General features: G+C 41.2%; 3 protein-coding genes across 5 annotated transcripts in view; 1 reads left to right on the top strand and 2 right to left on the bottom strand.

The window, feature by feature from the left end:
- Positions 1-154: 154 nt before the first annotated feature.
- Positions 155-5,781, bottom strand: LOC311253315 (tubulin alpha-1C chain-like). Its single transcript, XM_084347194.1, has 4 exons — positions 5,647-5,781; positions 2,214-2,436; positions 1,528-1,676; positions 155-1,360 (listed from the first exon to the last, which is right to left on the bottom strand). The coding sequence occupies exons 1-4, from the start codon at positions 5,647-5,649 to the stop codon at positions 386-388; spliced, it is 1,350 nt and encodes a 449-aa protein (XP_084203320.1). The 5' UTR covers positions 5,650-5,781; the 3' UTR covers positions 155-385.
- Positions 5,782-6,675: 894 nt separating this feature from the next.
- Positions 6,676-10,572, top strand: LOC311253269 (tubulin alpha chain-like). The gene is made up of 4 exons (XM_084347108.1): positions 6,676-6,716; positions 8,503-8,725; positions 8,803-8,951; positions 9,102-10,572. The coding sequence occupies exons 1-4, from the start codon at positions 6,714-6,716 to the stop codon at positions 10,083-10,085; spliced, it is 1,359 nt and encodes a 452-aa protein (XP_084203234.1). The 5' UTR covers positions 6,676-6,713; the 3' UTR covers positions 10,086-10,572.
- Positions 10,573-12,896: 2,324 nt separating this feature from the next.
- Positions 12,897-19,551, bottom strand: part of LOC311253428 (inactive dipeptidyl peptidase 10-like) — a 62,083-nt gene continuing 55,428 nt past the window's right edge. For all 3 annotated transcript variants that reach the window (XM_084347389.1, XM_084347387.1, XM_084347388.1), the window contains 4 exons: positions 19,321-19,379; positions 16,962-17,034; positions 16,660-16,733; positions 12,897-15,828 (listed from right to left, as the gene is read on the bottom strand). In XM_084347389.1, the coding sequence (XP_084203515.1) occupies positions 15,694-15,828; positions 16,660-16,733; positions 16,962-17,034; positions 19,321-19,379 (341 nt within the window). In that variant the 3' untranslated portion in view covers positions 12,897-15,693. The remainder of the gene's footprint in view (positions 15,829-16,659; positions 16,734-16,961; positions 17,035-19,320; positions 19,380-19,551) is intronic.

Here is a 19,551-nt window from a genome sequence, read left to right as displayed (position 1 = left end):
TAGAAACGCTGGACATTAGAAAGACTGCAGGTTTAAGGCACTTCTGCATCGGCTTCCCTTTTCAAAACCTGAAGCTCCGTCCATATTTAGTCCAAACGTCCAAAGACTTAATTCTTCGAAGTCAGTTCACCAAAAAAGTTCTGATCAAGAGAAGTAGACGTAAACAACTTTATTTAGAAAAGAAGGCAAAGACACATTCTCTCCCACTGGAGAGTAATTTTTCAATAAACCAAACACCATGGGATTGATCTTGGACAAACTGCAGCTCTGCAGTTACATTAGTGTTTATTGATGGTCTACAAACCAGTCGTTAAACTGCACATTAACACTCACACTGCTTCTGGAGGAGAACTTTACCACTTCTTTAATACAAGTCTGTCTTTTTTTAATACTCCTCCCCCTCTTCATCTTCTTCGAACGAGTCGATGCCGACCTCTTCGTAATCCTTCTCCAGGGCAGCCATGTCCTCTCTGGCCTCTGAGAACTCTCCCTCCTCCATGCCCTCTCCGACGTACCAGTGGACGAAGGCCCTCTTGGCGTACATCAGATCGAACTTGTGGTCGAGTCGAGCCCAGGCCTCGGCGATGGCGGTGGTGTTGCTCAGCATGCACACCGCCCTCTGCACCTTGGCCAGGTCTCCTCCAGGAACCACTGTGGGAGGCTGGTAGTTGATGCCCACCTTGAAGCCTGTGGGACACCAGTCCACGAACTGGATGGATCGCTTGGTTTTGATGTTGCTGATCGCCGTGTTGACGTCTTTGGGTACCACGTCGCCGCGGTACAGCAGGCAGCAGGCCATGTACTTTCCATGACGAGGGTCACATTTCACCATCTGATTGGCCGGCTCGAAGCAGGAGTTGGTGATTTCGGCCACAGTGAGCTGCTCGTGGTAGGCCTTCTCTGCTGAGATCACCGGAGCATAGGTGGCCAGAGGGAAGTGGATACGAGGGTAGGGCACCAGGTTGGTCTGGAACTCTGTCAGGTCCACATTCAAGGCGCCGTCAAAGCGCAAAGAGGCGGTGATGGAGGAGACGATCTGGCTGATGAGGCGGTTCAGGTTGGTGTACGACGGACGCTCGATGTCCAGGTTCCTGCGGCAGATGTCGTAGATGGCCTCGTTGTCCACCATGAAGGCGCAGTCGGAGTGCTCCAGGGTGGTGTGGGTGGTCAGGATGGAGTTGTACGGCTCCACCACGGCTGTAGACACCTGAGGAGCCGGGTAGATGGCAAACTCCAGCTTGGACTTCTTGCCAAAGTCAACTGAGAGGCGCTCCATCAGCAGAGAGGTAAAGCCAGAGCCAGTTCCTCCTCCAAAGGAGTGGAAGACCAGGAAGCCTTGAAGACCTGTGCACTGATCAGACTGAACGAGAAAGATAGGATTCAGTGTTCAAGAACGCAGCAAGAAGACTAGAAAACATACTTCTTATAAGGGTTGTATCAAGACTATCAAGAACTAATCAAAAACTACACTGATTGGTATTGTTATCTCAAAAAGAAACATGATTCTTGCCCTTCAGCCTTTCTTACAAGTTTGCGGATCCTGTCGAGAACGGAGTCGATGTGCTCCTTTCCGACGGTGTAGTGACCACGTGCATAGTTGTTGGCGGCATCCTCCTTTCCTGAGATCAGCTGCTCGGGGTGGAAAAGCTGGCGGTACGTTCCTGTACGAACCTCATCTGAAGGAGAGAGAAGAGACGGTTATATAATCCTCCTTTATGTGACTTCTACTTTTCTGAATCGAGGGTCGAACAATATAGGGTCTCATATGTTGCACAGATTGTGTCCGAACCCTAAGGCCTACGCTTAACTTTCAACATCCACATCGTCTTCAAGAAAAAGTTTTATTATTTCAATCATAAATAAACTAACTTAATAAATTGAAGAAATTCTTTCTTTGTGAATTTAACGTTTGTCCAAAAGACAAAACGATTGTATCCAATTATTGACAGATAACTGGTAGTGAAAAGTGAGCTTTTGAGATCTGATTGGCTGATTCAAACTGAAGTGGGCGTGGCCACAATAAAACTCAGTTGACTTGGAAACAATGAACAGCTTGAAATGAACTTTCGCCGGAATATAAATTCATAGAAATATGATTTCTTGGAATCAGCCGACTAGTTAATATGGTTAATGATCATCTAAATTAATCTTTAATAGCTTTATTGTCTTCTCTCTAACCCTTTAAAATGTTGTTTAGATTTAAAGCTACTCACCAATCACAGTGGGCTCCAGGTCAACAAAGATGGCTCTGGGGACGTACTTCCCGGTGCCGGTCGAACTGAAGAAGGTGGTGAAGGAGTCGTCGTAGCCTCTGGTTGGCTTCTCGCTGGGCATGTGGCCGTCCGGCTGGATGCCGTGCTCCAGGCAGTACAGCTCCCAGCAGGTGTTGCCCATCTGGACCCCAGCCTGGCCGACGTGGATGGAGATACATTCACGCTGTGGAGGAAAAAAGAAAGAAGAGATTTGATATTATTGTTATTTAACGTTTCTGTCCTGAATCCAGAATGATTTGAGGATATTTCATGTTTAGATTTTGCTGCCTTCCAGCTTCATGCCAATAATTTTTATTATTAAGTCTGTCTTGACCTGCTGAAAATGACAGTTGAGTACCACGAAACACCAGAGCCATGGTAAGTTTTCAACTGCCTTTTGCATTTTTTGCAACATTTGCGTCACAACCTGCTTTCTGCGTGTTCATACATGCAGGTCTGGATATACAAACTCTGCAGAAAAAACATTAACCTTTCACAATTCCTTGCGAGTAGGTTGTGACACATGAAATGAGGAGTCACTGATCTAAATATTCAAGCAGGGGTGATTAACACAGTCTTGTCAGAGTGTCTGCAGGGGCCAAAGTGCTTCCACACCCTGCTGAAGTATTTCTAGTTCCTTGTAAAAGATGACGGTAGGGGGTGGAGGCTCGCTGAGTGCTGAAACAAGTTTGTTCTCATCATTTGGAAGTAAAATTTGGCCTGAGGGAGTTAAAGATGTTACGTCATCTGTCCTGTTTGGTTAAATGGCCGTTCAAGGGGAGATAAAAGTGACAGAAATGCAAATGTGTGCAGCAGTTAGTCTGCCAACAAAAGGCCAGCTGGTTCTGGTAACATGAGAACAGGAACACGTCAGGCATTGCTGTCAAAATACCATCGTGCCCTTTTTGGTGTCTCACCTCATACCTGCCAAGACAAGAGTTTAGGTAAAACAAACCATGCTATAATTATGTGTGTGTGTGTGTGCAGGGTGACTTAGAGGCTGCAGCTGACCACGACCTCTGTGACCTCATCTCCAGAGGGAACACATGAGCCAGTGAAATATTCAGGTTGTTGTGAAATTCCTGTGATGTCAGCCTCTCTTTGAGCCTATAGGCGAGCCTCAAAGCATCTCAGGATGGCAGCTCGGCATGTTTTTGCAGTGAGACCTCTTCTGTCACACAAATAACCGGGCTCCAACAATGCAGAACCCGTCCTCCCTCACAAGGTCACTCAGTCCGATAAGCAGTCTTAAAGTAGACTGTTTTAGTTCGAAGACAATGCTTCACTCGATAGATTTTTATCAGGTACAATCTCAAAGCGAGTTATCATGAACACGAGTGACCTACTTTCTTTTAAGATCCACATTCCTTACGTGACATGATGCAGACCGACAGCTATAGAAGATTTAAACCAAATAAACAAGCTGACTGTAGGATTAATGGCTGAAAAAGTTAGCTAAAAGTTGTAAATAAACAATTGAAAGAGTTAGCTAAAAGTTATAAACAATTAAAAGAGTTAGCTAAAAGTTATGGATAACTGTAGGGCTAAAAGTAGCCAAATGGATAAACGTCGAAATTGTTAGCTGAAAGTGATGGTTAATAGTTAACATTAGCTAAATGCAAGATAAAAAAGCTAGTTGAAATAGTCAGCTAAGGGGATAAATGGTTGAACTAGTTTGCAAAATATAGCAAATATATAAACAGTTGAGATAATAAGCTAAAAGTAATGGGAAATTATTGAAATTGCTGACTAAAAGTAATAATAAAATGGGTGAAATAGTCAGCTCAAGGTTATGGATAAGAGGTTAAAATAGTTAGCAAAAAGTGAATATAAATGGTTGCAATAGTTAACTAAAAATAATGGATATGAACAGATGCCATAGTTTGATAAGTTACGGACAAATGGTTGAAAGTGTTCGCTAAAAGTAATGAATAAACAGTTCAAATTGTTCAACTAACAGATATATGGTTGGGATAGTCACTGAAAGTAATCAAAAAACAGATTGTTTTGTTCATTGTGGGTTTTTGTTTTGAATTTTGATCCCTGGACCTCCCCTCCCCCTAAAAACCTGCTGATAACGTCAGAGGAGGAGTTACGGTGACATGGGAGCTGCCAAGTATGGCGATGGCGGCCAGCTCAGCAGCAGCAGCAGCAGCAGCAGCTATTTTGAGTGTAGCTTCACTCATGTGTCCCACAGTGAGCTCAACTACACCCCACTGAACCGCAGAGTGCAGCTTTTGACCAGCTCCACGCAGCATGTACAGCGCCGTAATGTACTTTACATTTTGTTTCTGCTTCCTGAGCCAGATTGCTTCAGATTGAGAGGAGAAAAGTGGAAGTGGTGGGTTGTTTGTTCGACGGTTTTGCAACACGCCACATCCGCTCACACACAGACTGTGAAATTCACTCTTCCAGGCAACTTGACTTCATGATTATCTGCTTCCTGTATCTTGTCCCGAAACTACGTCACACTGATGTTTGGATCCCAGCAACAAAATGAGGGCATTGTGCTAGAAGCTGCTGTGTACTGAGATAAAAACTGAGTCGGAAAACATCACGATTTTATCGTTTCACAAGAGAAAATCCATGTTTTTGTGCTTTTCACACCTCCTCCCTCCTCATGCTGTCTACCAAATGGCCCAACAGGAAGTGTCAGCAGCTCAAAAGCCAGTTGTGAAAACAGACTTTTCCTCACCTCGACAAACTGTCTGCAAACATTACAACACACTCGCTGTTTGCAGCCGTGTTACGACGGATCAAAGTCAGGAAGGAGAGGTCAACGTCCTCGAGAATGAACTTAAGACTCTTTAGCTCTTGTTAGTTTGAAAAATGTTGATCCAAGGCTTTTTGGGATTTATGGTCATGTGGCTTCCCTTCACAAATATGCGTCTTGGTTGCGTATTGTGCTGCTGTTTTTAAAGTTAATGGAGCAGACAGAGGTCTAACTCTGCAGCTTATCTGTGAGCGAAAAGTAAAATACACATCAGCATTCCCAAAAGCAGCCCGCACGCCCTCCACTACCCATATGGAAACAGTTAACCTTTACTGGAGCTGCAGCCACATGCCTGGCAGCGTGTTTCCACTGATGGACTTTGTGTTTTATTATTTCACCGCTTTAAAACAAATTAAATCAGCTTTATGTGCTGTAGCGATGCCACAGAGTAATTTCAGGAACAGGCTGAGGCCCTCGAACGTAGACGTAGAAGACAAAAAGTCAGATTTGAAGCAACTTTTGGAGGGAAAGTGTGCTGATGTAACAGGAAATGTACGACTTTCACATGTTTTTAAGCCGTTTTGAGTCATAACTCTCACTGTAGAGATATAAAATACTACAAATTTGACTTTTTATGGATTTTAGCTCTATAATAAGTAGTAATAAAGACTTTATACTCACCATTGTGCTGTTTTGATTCCTTTTTTAGAGAAGAAGAAGAAGTGTAAACTTGCAGGATCTCACAGTGACCTATAATGGGATCTCTGTGAGTGAAGTCTTGACAGTGTGTGACACACACACACTTTTATAACTGCTAGAGGGGGAGGAGGAGGAGGAGGAAGAGGAGGAGGAAGAGGAGGAGGAGCCACAACAGCTGCAGCCTCATGGTTTTTTATAGAGGGAGGTATGGCTTCCTGTTTGGGCCTTTTCAGAGTAAAAGCAGCACCAAGTGTAGTAAAGTGATCACTGGTTAAAGTTTAATTCCAGTGGTGGGAAGTGATTAAGTACATGTACATGCTTTAATGAAGTATTTGACAGAAAGAGAGAGAGAAATATAGTACTTTTACTTTTTTTTGTACTACTTATTTACTCAAGTACTTCACTTTCATACAATTTTGAAGTACTGTACAGGAGTATTTCAATTTTCTGCTACTTTATTCTTTCAATCCACAACATTTCAGAGGCAAATATTGTACTTTTATGCTCCACTTCACTTATTTACTTTAGTTACTGGTTACCTTTTCTGCATTCAGATAAAAAAAAAAAGGATTATCAAAATACAAGTAAAAGTAAAATTAATGTAAAATACTGTTTATTATTGTCCGACTGATTATCTGATATTTTATTTGGCATTTTTCCCGAAAAAATAAATGTGCTACTTTGGCTCTGATGCAGGATGTACTCTGCAAAGTAACTAAAGTTATCAAGTAAATGTAGTGGAGTAAAAAGTACATGTTTATCTCTGAGACGCAGTGAAGGATAAAGTTGCATAAAATGGAAATACTCAAGTAGAAGTACTTGAAAATTTACTGTTAGTTAGTACTATAAAGTACTATAATTCCATCGCTCAGTAGAGTACTTGAGTACATGTACTCTGGGTGCTTCGGGTGTTGCTTTTACTCTGAAAAGACCAAACAGGAAGCCACTCACACCTCCCCTGTAGTGAAGTGTAGCACTCTCTTCACTCTCAGACTCAAAGTTTCAACTTCTTCTTCTTCTTCTCCGGAAAGGAGAACCAGAACAGCACAATGGTGAGTACTGAGTCTTTGTTACTGCAGTCTGACATCCAGGAAAGGAAACATTAGCAGTGTTTTATTTGCTTCTGGTGAGAATTATGAGTCACATCTTAAAGTTTGAGCCACACAAACACTTGATTTTATGGTGGTATTACACACTTTCCTCCTAAAAGTTGCCACAATCCTGAGTCTTTTGTCTATTGTTTCTACTTTAGTGGCCCCAGGCTGCTTCTGAAATAACTCTGCGGTGTTGTTAAAGCACGTGAAACTAATAAAACTAAAACAACTCGTTCATTTGTGTCATAATATTGTTGCAAAAGATGAAAAATTGGGTCACTGAGGAGAATCTGGAGGGCTGGAACAGAAACTCTGTGTTCACAGGTTCTGGATCCTGCAGGAGGGTTCGGTCCAGAAACACAAAATAACCATTTTTTTTTAGAAATATAAGAAAGAGAAAGAGTTTAAGTGCTTTCTCACATATATACTTGCAAGACTACGAAAGGCAGTTAATCCTCTCACACCTGGGGTTACATGTTGATCAATAAATATAAAATTCATTCATTAATTCTTTCATTTATTCATTAAATTGACCTTTTCTGTTTAAATTAAGGTTTTTAAGGAATAGAAATATAATTATAAAGTGATAAACAAGCTGTAATATGAATAAACACTCATTGTTATCAATATTCAGCTGTTATTATTATGACTTTCCTCCTCAAACACACATTATCTGACCTCTCTTTTGGTCTTTACAGCTGCACAATCTTCTTTTTTAATATTTGTTAGTGGGTCTTGCAGTATTTGAGGTCTATCAACTGTAAAGTTGGAAATAAATTTGAGAATTTGTTGAAGTAATATGAGTTAAAAGAAGAAAAGTGAGAAAAGGGGGTAGGGATATATAAGTTTTACTTCCACCTGCTACATTTTGGACACTTTTGTTTTGTTTGTCCTTTATTATGTTGTTTTGATTTTTGGCTCGACATCAAGTCATAAGATTTGTCAAAATCAGGGTCTCATGTTACTATTTTACAAGCTTGCATCTCTCTGTGGCCGCTCCGGGTGTCCGTAAACGTGCCACGCTGGTATTCTGACAGCGATTCTTGACGTGTTTGTGTTCTCGTGTTACCACCGACAGCTGGCCTCTTGTTGACAGACTGACTGCTGCAGTAATGTCAACACACAGCAGTGGGACAGAAAATAAAATAATCTCATTCATGCATTTTTAAGATAATAACTTCTTTGGTATCAGTGAGAAGTTGTTGGTCTTGGTCTCACACATCTCCTCGTGAACGGTCAGTTAACAGTCAGGATGGACGACGTCACATTTTTAACTCCCTCGGGACAAATTTACAGAGACCAAACTTGTTTCCGCACTCAGCGAGCCTCCACCCCCCACCCTCATCTCCTACAAGGAACTAGAAATACTTCAGCAGGGTGTGGAGGCACTTTGGCCCCTGAGGGAACTGTGTTAATCACCCCTGCTCGAATATTTAGATCAGTGACTCCTGATTTGATGGTTTTTCTGCAGAGTTTGCACAGAGACCTGTGAGTTTGAACACACAGAAAGCAGGTTGTAACGCAAATGTTGCAAAAAATGCAAAAGCAGTTGAAAAGTCACCGTGACTCCACTGTTTCCTGGTGCTCAACTGTCATTTTTAGCAGACTTCATAGCCAAAATAATGGCATGAAGCTGGAAGGCAGCAAAATCTAAACATGAAATATCCTCAAATCATTCTGGATTAAGAACAGAAACGTTAAATACCAATAATATAAAATCTCTTCTTTCTTCTTTCCTCCACAGCGTGAATGTATCTCTATCCACGTCGGCCAGGCTGGTGTCCAGATGGGCAACGCCTGCTGGGAGCTGTACTGCCTGGAGCACTGCATCCAGCCGGACGGCCACATGCCCAGCGAGAAGCCCACCAGAGGCTACGACGACTCCTTCACCACCTTCTTCAGTGAGACCGGCACCGGGAAGTACGTCCCCAGAGCCATCTTTGTCGACCTGGAGCCCACTGTGATTGGTGAGTTCTTCATGCTTCCCAGCAAAACAAAAAAGGGAATTGATCCCTAAAGACATCAACCTTTCTGTCTCCTTCAGATGAGGTTCGTACAGGAACGTACCGCAAACTTTTCCACCCCGAGCAGCTGATCTCAGGAAAGGAAGACGCCGCCAACAACTACGCCCGTGGTTACTACACCCTGGGAAAGGAGCATGTATACTCTGTACTCGACAGGATCCGCAAAATGGTGAGAACATCCAGAAGATGACATTAGTCAGGCTGTCTAGTGCCGAGAAGATCAAAGTTCTTGATAGTCTTGACACAATCCTTATAAGAAGTATGTTTTTTAGTCTTCTTGCGGCGTTCTTAAATACTGAATCCTACCTTTCTTGCTCAGTCTGATCAGTGCACAGGTCTTCAAGGCTTCCTGGTCTTCCATTCCTTCGGAGGAGGAACTGGCTCTGGCTTTACCTCTCTGCTGATGGAGTGTCTTTCAGCCGAGTTCGGCAAGAAGTCCAAGCTGGAGTTTGCCATCTACCCAGCTCCTCAGGTGTCTACAGCCGTGGTGGAGCCGTACAACTCCATCCTGACCACCCACACCACCCTGGAGCACTCCGACTGCGCCTTCATGGTGGACAACGAGGCCATCTACGACATCTGCCGCAGGAACCTGGACATCGAGCATCCGTCGTACACCAACCTGAACCGCCTCATCAGCCAGATCGTCTCCTCCATCACCGCCTCTTTGCGCTTTGACGGCGCCTTGAACGTGGACCTGACAGAGTTCCAGACCAACCTGGTGCCCTACCCTCGTATCCACTTCCCTCTGGCCACCTACGCCCCGGTGATCTCAGCAGAGAAGGCCTACCACGAGCAGCTCACTGTGGCCGAAATCACCAACTCCTGCTTCGAGCCGGCCAATCAGATGGTGAAATGCGACCCTCGTCACGGAAAGTACATGGCCTGCTGCCTGCTGTACCGCGGCGACATGGTGCCGAGAGACGTCAACACGGCGATCAGCAACATCAAAACCAGGCACAACATACAGTTTGTGGACTGGTGTCCCACAGGCTTCAAGGTGGGCATCAACTACCAGCCTCCCACAGTGGTTCCTGGAGGAGACCTGGCCAAGGTGCAGAGGGCCGTGTGCATGCTGAGCAACACCACCGCCATCGCCGAGGCCTGGGCTCGTCTCGACCACAAGTTCGACCTGATGTACGCCAAGAGGGCCTTCGTCCACTGGTACGTCGGAGAGGGCATGGAGGAGGGAGAGTTCTCAGAGGCCAGAGAGGACATGGCTGCCCTGGAGAAGGATTACGAAGAGGTCGGGAGAGACTTCCTCGATGAAGACGAAGGAATAGACGTAGGGGACGAGTACTAAAAACAGCTGTCGTCTTGGGGCGACGGACAATGTTTCAGAGCTGCTGGTGTAGCCAACAAACTTGAGACGTCAGAATGGCGATTATATTTCAGCTGATCTTGATGAACAGATATCGATTTATGGATCAGAGCGTGGAGACCTGTCGGGACGCATCAGGTTCGAGCAGAAAATTAGAAATAATGTCCGGAATCGTTCAGGTTCAGTCACGTCATCGATATAAAATATATCTGTTGAACTCTTCAGCTTTGCACCGCACATGACCTCATACAGTATGTGTCCTATAAAGTGTATATATATATATATAAATAAATAAAGGGAATTTATATTGTTTATACCTGCACTGTTTACAAGCTATTAAACCATCACAGTATGTATTTATATGCACATCACTTCTCTACACAAGTCTACCTCAGTGTACAGCAGAATACTTTATTTAATATTAGATTTTGTTGCTGAAAGCAGTCTGAGAACAAGAATTTCAATGTGGCTGTTGACAAATAAAGAACATTTTGCCTTCATTTCAAACTAAGAGCGTACTGTTATTTAACGATGCTGCGTTCAAAGAACCGAATTAGCTGAATAATCTCTATATCTGACCTGATAACTGCAGGTTAGTCTGAATCAGTTCATTTAGAGAACAGAGCGTAGCTTATTAAAGTTACCTTTCACAAAATTATGATTCATTTTCTGTTAATCTGCTGATTGTTTGAGATATAATATAATAGTAGCAACTATAGTAGTTGCATTTAGATTCAGCTCCATTAAATGAGCATTATCTATAAAGAGGAATAAGAAAGACTAAATAAGTAAATGGTATGATTTATATCGATAAAAAGACATATTGTTCAAATTAACGAACAGATGAACGTAAAACTAAATGAAAATGCTACAAATATTTTATATTTTCTTATACTATTGTCACAGTTCCTAATTTACTTTTATTTCCCTTTTTATTTTTCATTTTTCGGGCACTCCTATGACTCCATACAAACCTAAAAATTGTAAGAAATAAACTCAAATCATTAGAAAAATTTAAACAACGAGCAAAGATCCTCACATATGAATAATTAAGTGTTCTTTTACATGAACATATTTCCTGAAAAAGTAGATTTCCCTCTTGAAATGAAGTATAAACTTGCATTACAGTGTCACTATCTCAAATTTGTACTTGAGTAAATGTACTCAGTTACATACTGAGCACGTCACAGCTGATATTTTACCCAGTCAGGTGAGATGTGTGTGTTTCACCACAAGATGGCGGCGTGGCGTCACTCACCTGTTACAACAGCTTCCAGAGCAGAACTCAGACATCTGAAGGCCAGAAGCTTCAACTGAGGTGGAAAACATGCATTATATTAACACACACACACACACACACACACACACACACACACTTTACACTATATGGCCAAAAGTATGTGGACACAAGCCACATAAATCATCCCATTTGAGAGCTTTTTCTGTTTTTCCTCATAGCTCCAGTTACATTTCTGGTCATTTATCTTCTTATTAGTTTAAATCTATTTGTGCTGTGCTGACTTATTACTGTGAATACTCAGAGAAAGCTCCACTAAAGCGGATTTGTCTCCTGCTACAGTAGCAAACGAACAAAAGACTTCTCCTTTATAGATTTTCTGTGCAGAACCACCAGAGACACGCTGACACTCCGGTTCAGGTCTTTAACTAGGAGTTTCTGAAGTTACTGCTGGACTTTTTTCCTCCTTCCTCAGTGGAGGAGGCCTTCATTTTGGCTCTGTAATTGCTTTGATGTAATTAAGGCTCAGTTCTAGCAGAATCTAGGCGGTGTGGACAGGGGATTTATAAAGGTCGTACAGGACGGAGAGGAAGATAAATGTTGAAATTTCTTCTGTTTCACGAGAGCTGTTAAGTTCTCCTCTCTTGGTACAAGTGTAAAGAAGAACATGAAGTGGCCTTTTAGACAGTATTTCATGATGTCACACCTGCTCGTACAGGAAATTAAACAAAGGTGCTGATAAGACAGATTGCTGAATGCTAGAGGTGCAATAAATGGATAAAAAAAGTGAGTTTATCTCCAAATATGATGCTTTTGAACACGACTTTTCCACATAAACTGAAGGATGAAGTGTTTCTTCATGTGTTGAGAACATTCTTCCACTTCTTGAGTTGAATAAACTCCTGAAAAACCCTCCTGGATTAGCTGGAAGATGCATCGTCACAAAGCTGAAAACAGGCGGAGTATTTTCTCTGTGTGATGTTCAGATTGTTCAATTTATTTGTCAGTGTGCAACAAAAGGGGAAAACTCTTTCAAGCTGCACAAACACAGAACGCTTCTTTGTCTTTGCAAAAGTCATCAATACCAAAAGTTTGGGTACAGACGTCTTTGTATAACTGTCGATGGGCAGTGAAACGTGTCGGCTCTTCACAGAATCTTCCTCGATAATTTGTCAGCAAAACATAAACAGCTGGTTTTATCTCTTTTCCATCATTGCATTATCAATATCTGTCTGTGTCTTTACTAGATACAATGTCAAGCAAACATCCAGTCTGTCACGATGCTACAAACAAACATCTGCGTCATCGTCTCCAAAACTCTTAGTTTCTGCCCGTCCAGATGTAAACGCTGAAAACTGAGTTTCTGAATATCTTCACCCTGGAAGGAACTTTCCAAAATCTGTCTTCAGTGACCCGAGATGCTGTTTACGTGTACGGAAAAGCTTCATTTTAAGAAAAACCCATGTACATGTGGACACGGCCTCTGTCTGTGGAGTTACCCTTTGAGTAAAGGATCCGAATACTTCAAGAAACAATGAAACAATACGACTCATATGGCTCATTCATTGTTCTTTAATATTAAAACAGCCAAAAAATACAATAAGCTTTTTCTTTATTCGTCCCTCACCCACAATGTTTCACCCCCCAAAGAAAGAAAAAAGTCACAGTACAAACCCCGATAGAAACAATAACCATGACTTCACACACTGTTTCTTTAAATTGGACTCAACGTGGCGTCAAAGCACACACAGCAGGACGAATCAGCAGGATGGTTTATATGAGACGCACGTGAGTTTGAAGATGTTTCGTCCTTAAATAAAGTCGGATTTCACCGTTTTCCTCACGTTTTTACTGCTCGGTTTGTTGGCTCCTCTCGTCTAAAAGCAGAAACAGCGTCGAGGACGTTCGTCGTGTTGATTAAGACACTTGTAAATCAGTCATGAACGCTCTCAGTCCTTGTTTTGCCGTAACAGTTAATGATTTTATTTATTTGTAGTGCTCTATGCTCCATAACCGTGGAGCGTTTCCAAACTGTTGCAGCAAAAGAAATTATTTTAAGGACAAACTCTGCTGCTAAGTGAAGAGGAATCGCATCCAGAACAGCAGTTTGATTTTAATCAATAAATCAGGACACTAGTTTCAATTGAGGTTTACAAAACAAAAATAATATTAGTGTGTTTTGTTATGCAAGGACTCAGAGGAGCATTTAATGGCTTGAAACCACTTTGGCAAACAGTAGAAAATATAAAAATATAGAAAATTAAATAGCAAATAGCATCCTGCATGAACAGTGCATGAGGACATCACAGCAGAAATTACAGTAAATCATCATGTAAAAAACAAAACAAACTGCTGCAACAACAAAAATCACTTCCTGCCCCTTTAGTCCCACATATTTTAAATTATCAGTCAAAAAAGTTGCTGTAAAATAATAAATAAATAAATAACTCTCAGTTAAACACCAATACTGAACAGGAGACTGTAATAAAAAAGATCTTACAACATAAAGTACTGTACATGTGTTTAGCTCTATTGCTGTCTAATTACAGGCTCGATGACCTCATAGATCTGTTACCATATTTGGTGAACAGGAAACGAGAATACACCAGACTTGACGTGACAGATGGGTTTTTTTCTTTGAGGTCGTCTCACGGTAACAAATGTTCTGCTTCCCTTCACACCTTCAGGTAAAGCTTCATCTTTAGAAATGTTGACGTAAAGTAATAAAAATGTCAAAGTCATATGCTAACAGCGGCTAACTAGCCCCCGTCATACCTTTTGTGAATTATGGGCTTGTCCTGTCACTTTAACTGGAACCAGCGTTTACCATGGTAACAGTACGCTAACGCTTTCTTAGAGTGATTAGCACGGCGTATCATTCATTCATTAAGATCTAGCCTAGCGACTTTATCGAGTAAATGGTACCAACACTATTTTTATTCATTAGCGCAATTAGCTAACGCTTCTAAGGTCTTGAAAGTACCGCCAGTGTGTCAATCATTATAATGTTTTTGTTACTCACAATAGTTTCAACGAGCTCAGGAAGTATAACCCAGTAACTCATGAATACAGCTAACCTTTAGCTAGTTAGCTCAATTAGCTGTGCCGCTAGCTAGACTAATGAGTTGGTGCTGCTGTTTACGCTGTTCGCACAGGAACTTTGGACCACCAGGAGAAGGAGATTACTATCTGACTATCGCCTCTTGAGATACAAAGTGGTATTACGAGACAGGATGGGCTAGCTGGTTAGCATGCTAACTCCATAAGGTATCTCCACAGGCCCCAAACTCCAGTGTAATGTGCTGTAACTCTCTTATGTGACTGGTGGAAGGGGAAATGCACTTTACTTCATGAACACACAGAAAGGAGATGGGGAAAAAGAAACTACGCTGCAGGATAACAAAGAACCAGTGTCTCCGGTGAGTGCTGCGTTTGGTCAGAGGCTAAACTGAACACAAACAGACATGCTGCCATCTTACATCTAACATCACTAATGTTTTGTGTTGACAACCCTAGCCTGTTTAGCCTTAGCTGTAGCATTAGGTGAGTGTTTTTTAAGTAACTAGGGTTCATTCAGCTTGCCTCAGCTCCAACTCTGTTATTGGTTTTATTCCATTTTCATCATTTTCTTTCCCTCGTGCGCGTTTTGTCTTAAATTGCTTTACCGTTTACATTTGTACCGTCTTGTCGTTGGCTTGTTTGTCATCTGTAAAGCACTTTTATTGCACTAACCTGTCAAGCTGTCAAGCTTGACTGATAAGGATGTTTCTGTCCAAACTTCACTTTCAACTTCAGTTTTTTGCCTTTTCAGTCATGAATATTTAACGTTGTTGAGGAATACATGACATTTTAAGTTTTCAGGGACTTTAACCAGAACCACAATGACTAAACCTGCTTTTACATGACACAGATGCATGAAAGTAGCACAAAACACCGTCAAGGGACGTAATCGTCAAAGTACGTGTCCACAAATAAACGTGTCTTTCTGTTTCAGGTCAATGTGCCAGTAGAAGCCTGTCATGGTTGACAGTGGCATCAAAAAGAAACTATCACCTCACTCACATTTTGTCGAATTTAAAAAAAATCTCACCGTCACACAAAAATGAAGCATCTTCTCTGATCTACAGGTGAAACTTGATACTCGACTGTAGGAGCTTTATTCTACTGAGGTGATAGAAACTACACTTGATATGTTGAAGAAGCTTGTTTTGTCCATCAAACGTTGTGCTACAGGTATAAAACACACACACACACACACACACACACACACACACACACACACACTCTCTCTCAGTCTACCAGGGGCACACACACACACTCATAAACACACTCTGGTAATGACCACGTTCGCTCTCACTCGTCGTCTCGTTGTTGTTGGCCGAGTAATGATGATGCGTCAAGCAGGCATCCTCCAAAATAACCAATTAGGGAGTGAGTCAGCTGAATCCGGCTGCGTCTTGACAGGAAGTGTCCCTCGTCTGGGTAGATCTGTCCCCAAAAACACAACAGATGCACGAGTAAGGAAGATATAAACACACACAAGGTCATACAAAAGTCCACTTGAAAAATGAAGGATCTTTGGAACATACTTTACATCTATATATTTCCTGAAAATCAGAACAATTCTTGTATTGAGCTGATTTTTGACGTCGTATCCACTCAAAGTCCACTTTTTAGTTTGTTTTTCTTTGTTTCCGTCTCTCTAAATGTCCCTTCCCTCTCATGAAAACGAATAACTTTCATTTATAGTTCCATTCCATTCAATGGTGAAATAAGGTTTTTATGAGCTCAAGGATGTTTTAAATTGATCTGAGATCACAGATGGATGTCAGCCTTCAGCTAAAGTGAAAACCCATAAAAGATTACACATGAGTTATGCCCGCACAATATTTCATAAACTACTTGAATCAGAGCTTTGTACAAGTATTTTTAATACTTGAAATGTTTTCTAACAAACATGTTTCGGTAGAAAGACTTTTGCTGAAACAAAGATTAATGTTCGATAAACAATTTCTTTAAAAAAATAAACATTTTGGGGAAATTATTAAGAAAAGAAAGACACTTATAGGTGAAGTCTGGTTGATTATATGTTCAGAATCTGTGCAAGACAGTAATTTCTGTGTTAGACAAACATTTCTGTCACTATTTGGCAACTACAACACTTCCTGTATCATTTAAACCTTAGAAACTCACAACTTTGTAATATTTTCTTAAAAACGCAGTTTTTCCAATGTAGTTTGGAAGAGAGGACTTTCTTCCCCCAGATATTGTGATTGTTGTTCAGGATTGTAACTTTTTTGCAATACACTGTATATTTACCTGCATAGTATAATTGGCTCCGATCTTTATTAGGTGTTTGATGAGCTCTGCCGAGTGCTGAAAGTGAACGTTCGCTGTGGAGAAACAAGAGTTGACGAGGTTAATTCCACTGCTGGGATATAAAAGCTCCGGCTCTCATCAAGGTCAAGTTTTTAATGTTCTGCATCACGGACAAGCTCATTTCTAAAAGGACACAACGACCGGCTGAAAAGACTCACACATACCTTTAATATCACACATTAGAGGTTACACTGAACGTCACATCTTATACGTTGGTTTACAATACAAGGAAATGTTCGTACCATCAGCGGTACCATGAGCCAGAAACAGAGTTCCTCCCTGCAGACCTTTCATGTTGGGCAGGACTTTAGATGCCTGGAGACAAAATAAAGAAAGATTCTTCATCAATACATTGTATTTTATAACCTATATGTTTTATATGTAAAATCTCAAAGGTATAGTTCAGCATTTTGGGAAATAAAGGGGAAAGTCAATGTTAGTGGGTTATTTTTCTAGTATTGTCTTAAAAATACAGGTTTTCAAGTGGAGTTTGGAACAGAGGACGTTTCTGTCTAAACGTAACAAAACCCACTTACCAGCACCTCTAAATGTCAATATTTAACATGTTATGTCTTGTTGTGGTTTTAGTGTGATTATACCCAGGACTTATACTTATATACTTACATTTAGGCAAAATAATTGGAAGAGTGTATGTTAGAGTTTTTTTCTCCTGGTATTACCTTAAAAATATAGTTTTTCAAATGGAGTTTTGAACAGAGGATTCTGTGTCCAAAGGTAATTAACACATATTATTCAGCAACAAACGTAACATAAGTGCTACTCAATTACTTTGAGGGGAAATGAAGTGGAGAGTGCATTTTGAGGGTTTTTCTAGTATGGCCTTAAAAATACAATTCAGATACCTGTAAAACCCTTCAACCAGCACCTCTAAAACTCACTAATTCACACTTTATATCTCAATTGTTTAGACTTAATTACAAGAATAAAAAAAATTAATGTTAAAATAATAAAAGAAATGAAGACAATGGATAAAAAAGGTATTAAAAAACAATGATGAAACATGTTTCCTGTTGTGTTTGTGAGACTAACAGTGCCGGCGTGAGCAGGAATTAGGTCCTGGAAAGGTCATGGAGGGATATTTTGAAAGACTTGGCCTTTATAGTGTGTAGTGGAATTGAACATTTGCAGAGAAAAATATCTTCACGCTCACATAACTGGTGAGTGTCTGGTATTTTAGATTGCATTTAGATCTATTGCTCAGGGGAGTTTGGTTTGTGGCTGTTATATTGGAGGATATCTCAATCTCATCATTCAGTTTGTTCCCAGCTGGGATTGAAACAGGAAGGTTTCTCCGGTTTGTCAGTCACCGCACATCAACAGCCGGACGCTTTATAACCCATTTCAAGTCTCGGAGGTCGGGCTGAGTGATGATGTCCCGCTGATTATTGTCTGATCACATCGTGCCACATTCTCCCTCCTTCTGATGTCATTTAAAGCAGACCCCCCACCTCCAGCTGTGACAGTCACAAAAATAGCGTACCCTGGCCCAGTTATAGGCAACCCACTTAGGAGGGAAAAACACACTTTGACTGCAACCTTCACTTAGAGGACAATTGTGTAATTTCTATGTTCAGCCTCTGGCATTTTCTATTTTTCATGTTTGTGTGTTTTGCAAAAGGACAAAGATTTGGAGTGTTGCCTGAAATGCTTGTGGCCAAATTTAGTTCTTATTGCAACACAGACGGAGACTGTTTTGTTTGTGAATTGAAGCAAAGAATGAGAGCAGAGTGTGTTTTCATTAAGTCGTGCGTGTTGTCTACTACACAAACCTTTGTGGCGTGTACCTGGACTAAAGAAAACAAAAAGAGATTTTGTGAAAAGAAAAGTATTTTTCTTTCAGTCTCAAATGTTGAGCACCAGCAGCCTCTCAGTTGTGGCTCTATTCAAGTCAGTGGAAGTCAATGATTTTAGAAATTGATTTTCCAATAATTGTTTTGTCTCCACCACATCTTTACAGAGACCCGTCTTCACTACATCTTTACAGAGACCTGTCTCCATCACATCTTTACAGAGACCTGTCTCCACCACATCTTTAGAGACGTGTCTCCACCACATCTTTACAGAGACCCGTCTCCACCACATCTTTACAGAGACCCGTCTCCACCACATCTTTATAGAGACCCGTCTCCCCCACATCTTTACAGAGACTTGTCTCCACTACAACATCCTGGATCAAGCTGTTGCACTTGACGGGCGGACCTTGTTCCGAGTCAAGGTGGACTCTGCATTTATATATTGAGGCTTTGTGCTTTTACAATCAACTGTCAAGTTACAAGCTTTATTTAACTTTCGGTTTATTTCCGTTATTATCATTTTTTGTGTGAGACCAGAGCAGTAAGCCAAGAGATAAAATCAATATAACATATTATAAAGGCAGTCCGTGATGGTTTTGGTTGATTTTAAAATGATGTGTTTATTGGTTTGGAGTTGTTTCAGATTAGGGGGTTTATTGCTGCCTTACCAACATTGTTTTTTTTTTTTTTATTTATGCATCTGGCTGCTGGAAAATATGCAATTTGGGACATAAAAATAATAAAAACAAGCTCAGCAACAGATGGAGTATTGATTAAAGCAGCTCACTTGGTATTTGTTCTCCTCAGTTGAAGGCGAGCCAAGATATCTCTCCGAGAACGCAGAAGCTGGAAGAGATATGAAGGTAAAGTTGTTGTATGTTGTCTTAAGATCTTTAACGGATTTGACATGTTTAACAGTAACATAAGAGAAACCTATATACACTGTGAGCCAAATCCTTCTCCTGCTCTGCCTGCACTCATTACAAACACAGGAACCAGAAGAAGTCTATTAAACTAT

Source organism: Pagrus pagrus (assembly GCF_965226575.1).
Source record: "Pagrus pagrus genome assembly, chromosome: 24".
NCBI lineage: Eukaryota > Metazoa > Chordata > Actinopteri > Spariformes > Sparidae > Pagrus > Pagrus pagrus.
Note: the sequence above shows the minus strand (reverse complement) of the source record. Positions and strands in the feature narration are given on the sequence as shown.

Excerpts from the sequence above, each read along its gene's own strand:
- LOC311253315 (XM_084347194.1), bottom strand. Across the intron at positions 1,677-2,213 it reads CCTGGAGCCCACTGTGATTG|ATGAGGTTCGTACAGGAACG; the intron begins GTGAGTAGCTTT and ends TCTCTCCTTCAG. Across the intron at positions 1,361-1,527 it reads TCGACAGGATCCGCAAACTT|TCTGATCAGTGCACAGGTCT; the intron begins GTAAGAAAGGCT and ends TTTCTCGTTCAG.
- LOC311253269 (XM_084347108.1), top strand. Across the intron at positions 8,726-8,802 it reads CCTGGAGCCCACTGTGATTG|ATGAGGTTCGTACAGGAACG; the intron begins GTGAGTTCTTCA and ends TGTCTCCTTCAG. Across the intron at positions 8,952-9,101 it reads TCGACAGGATCCGCAAAATG|TCTGATCAGTGCACAGGTCT; the intron begins GTGAGAACATCC and ends TTTCTTGCTCAG.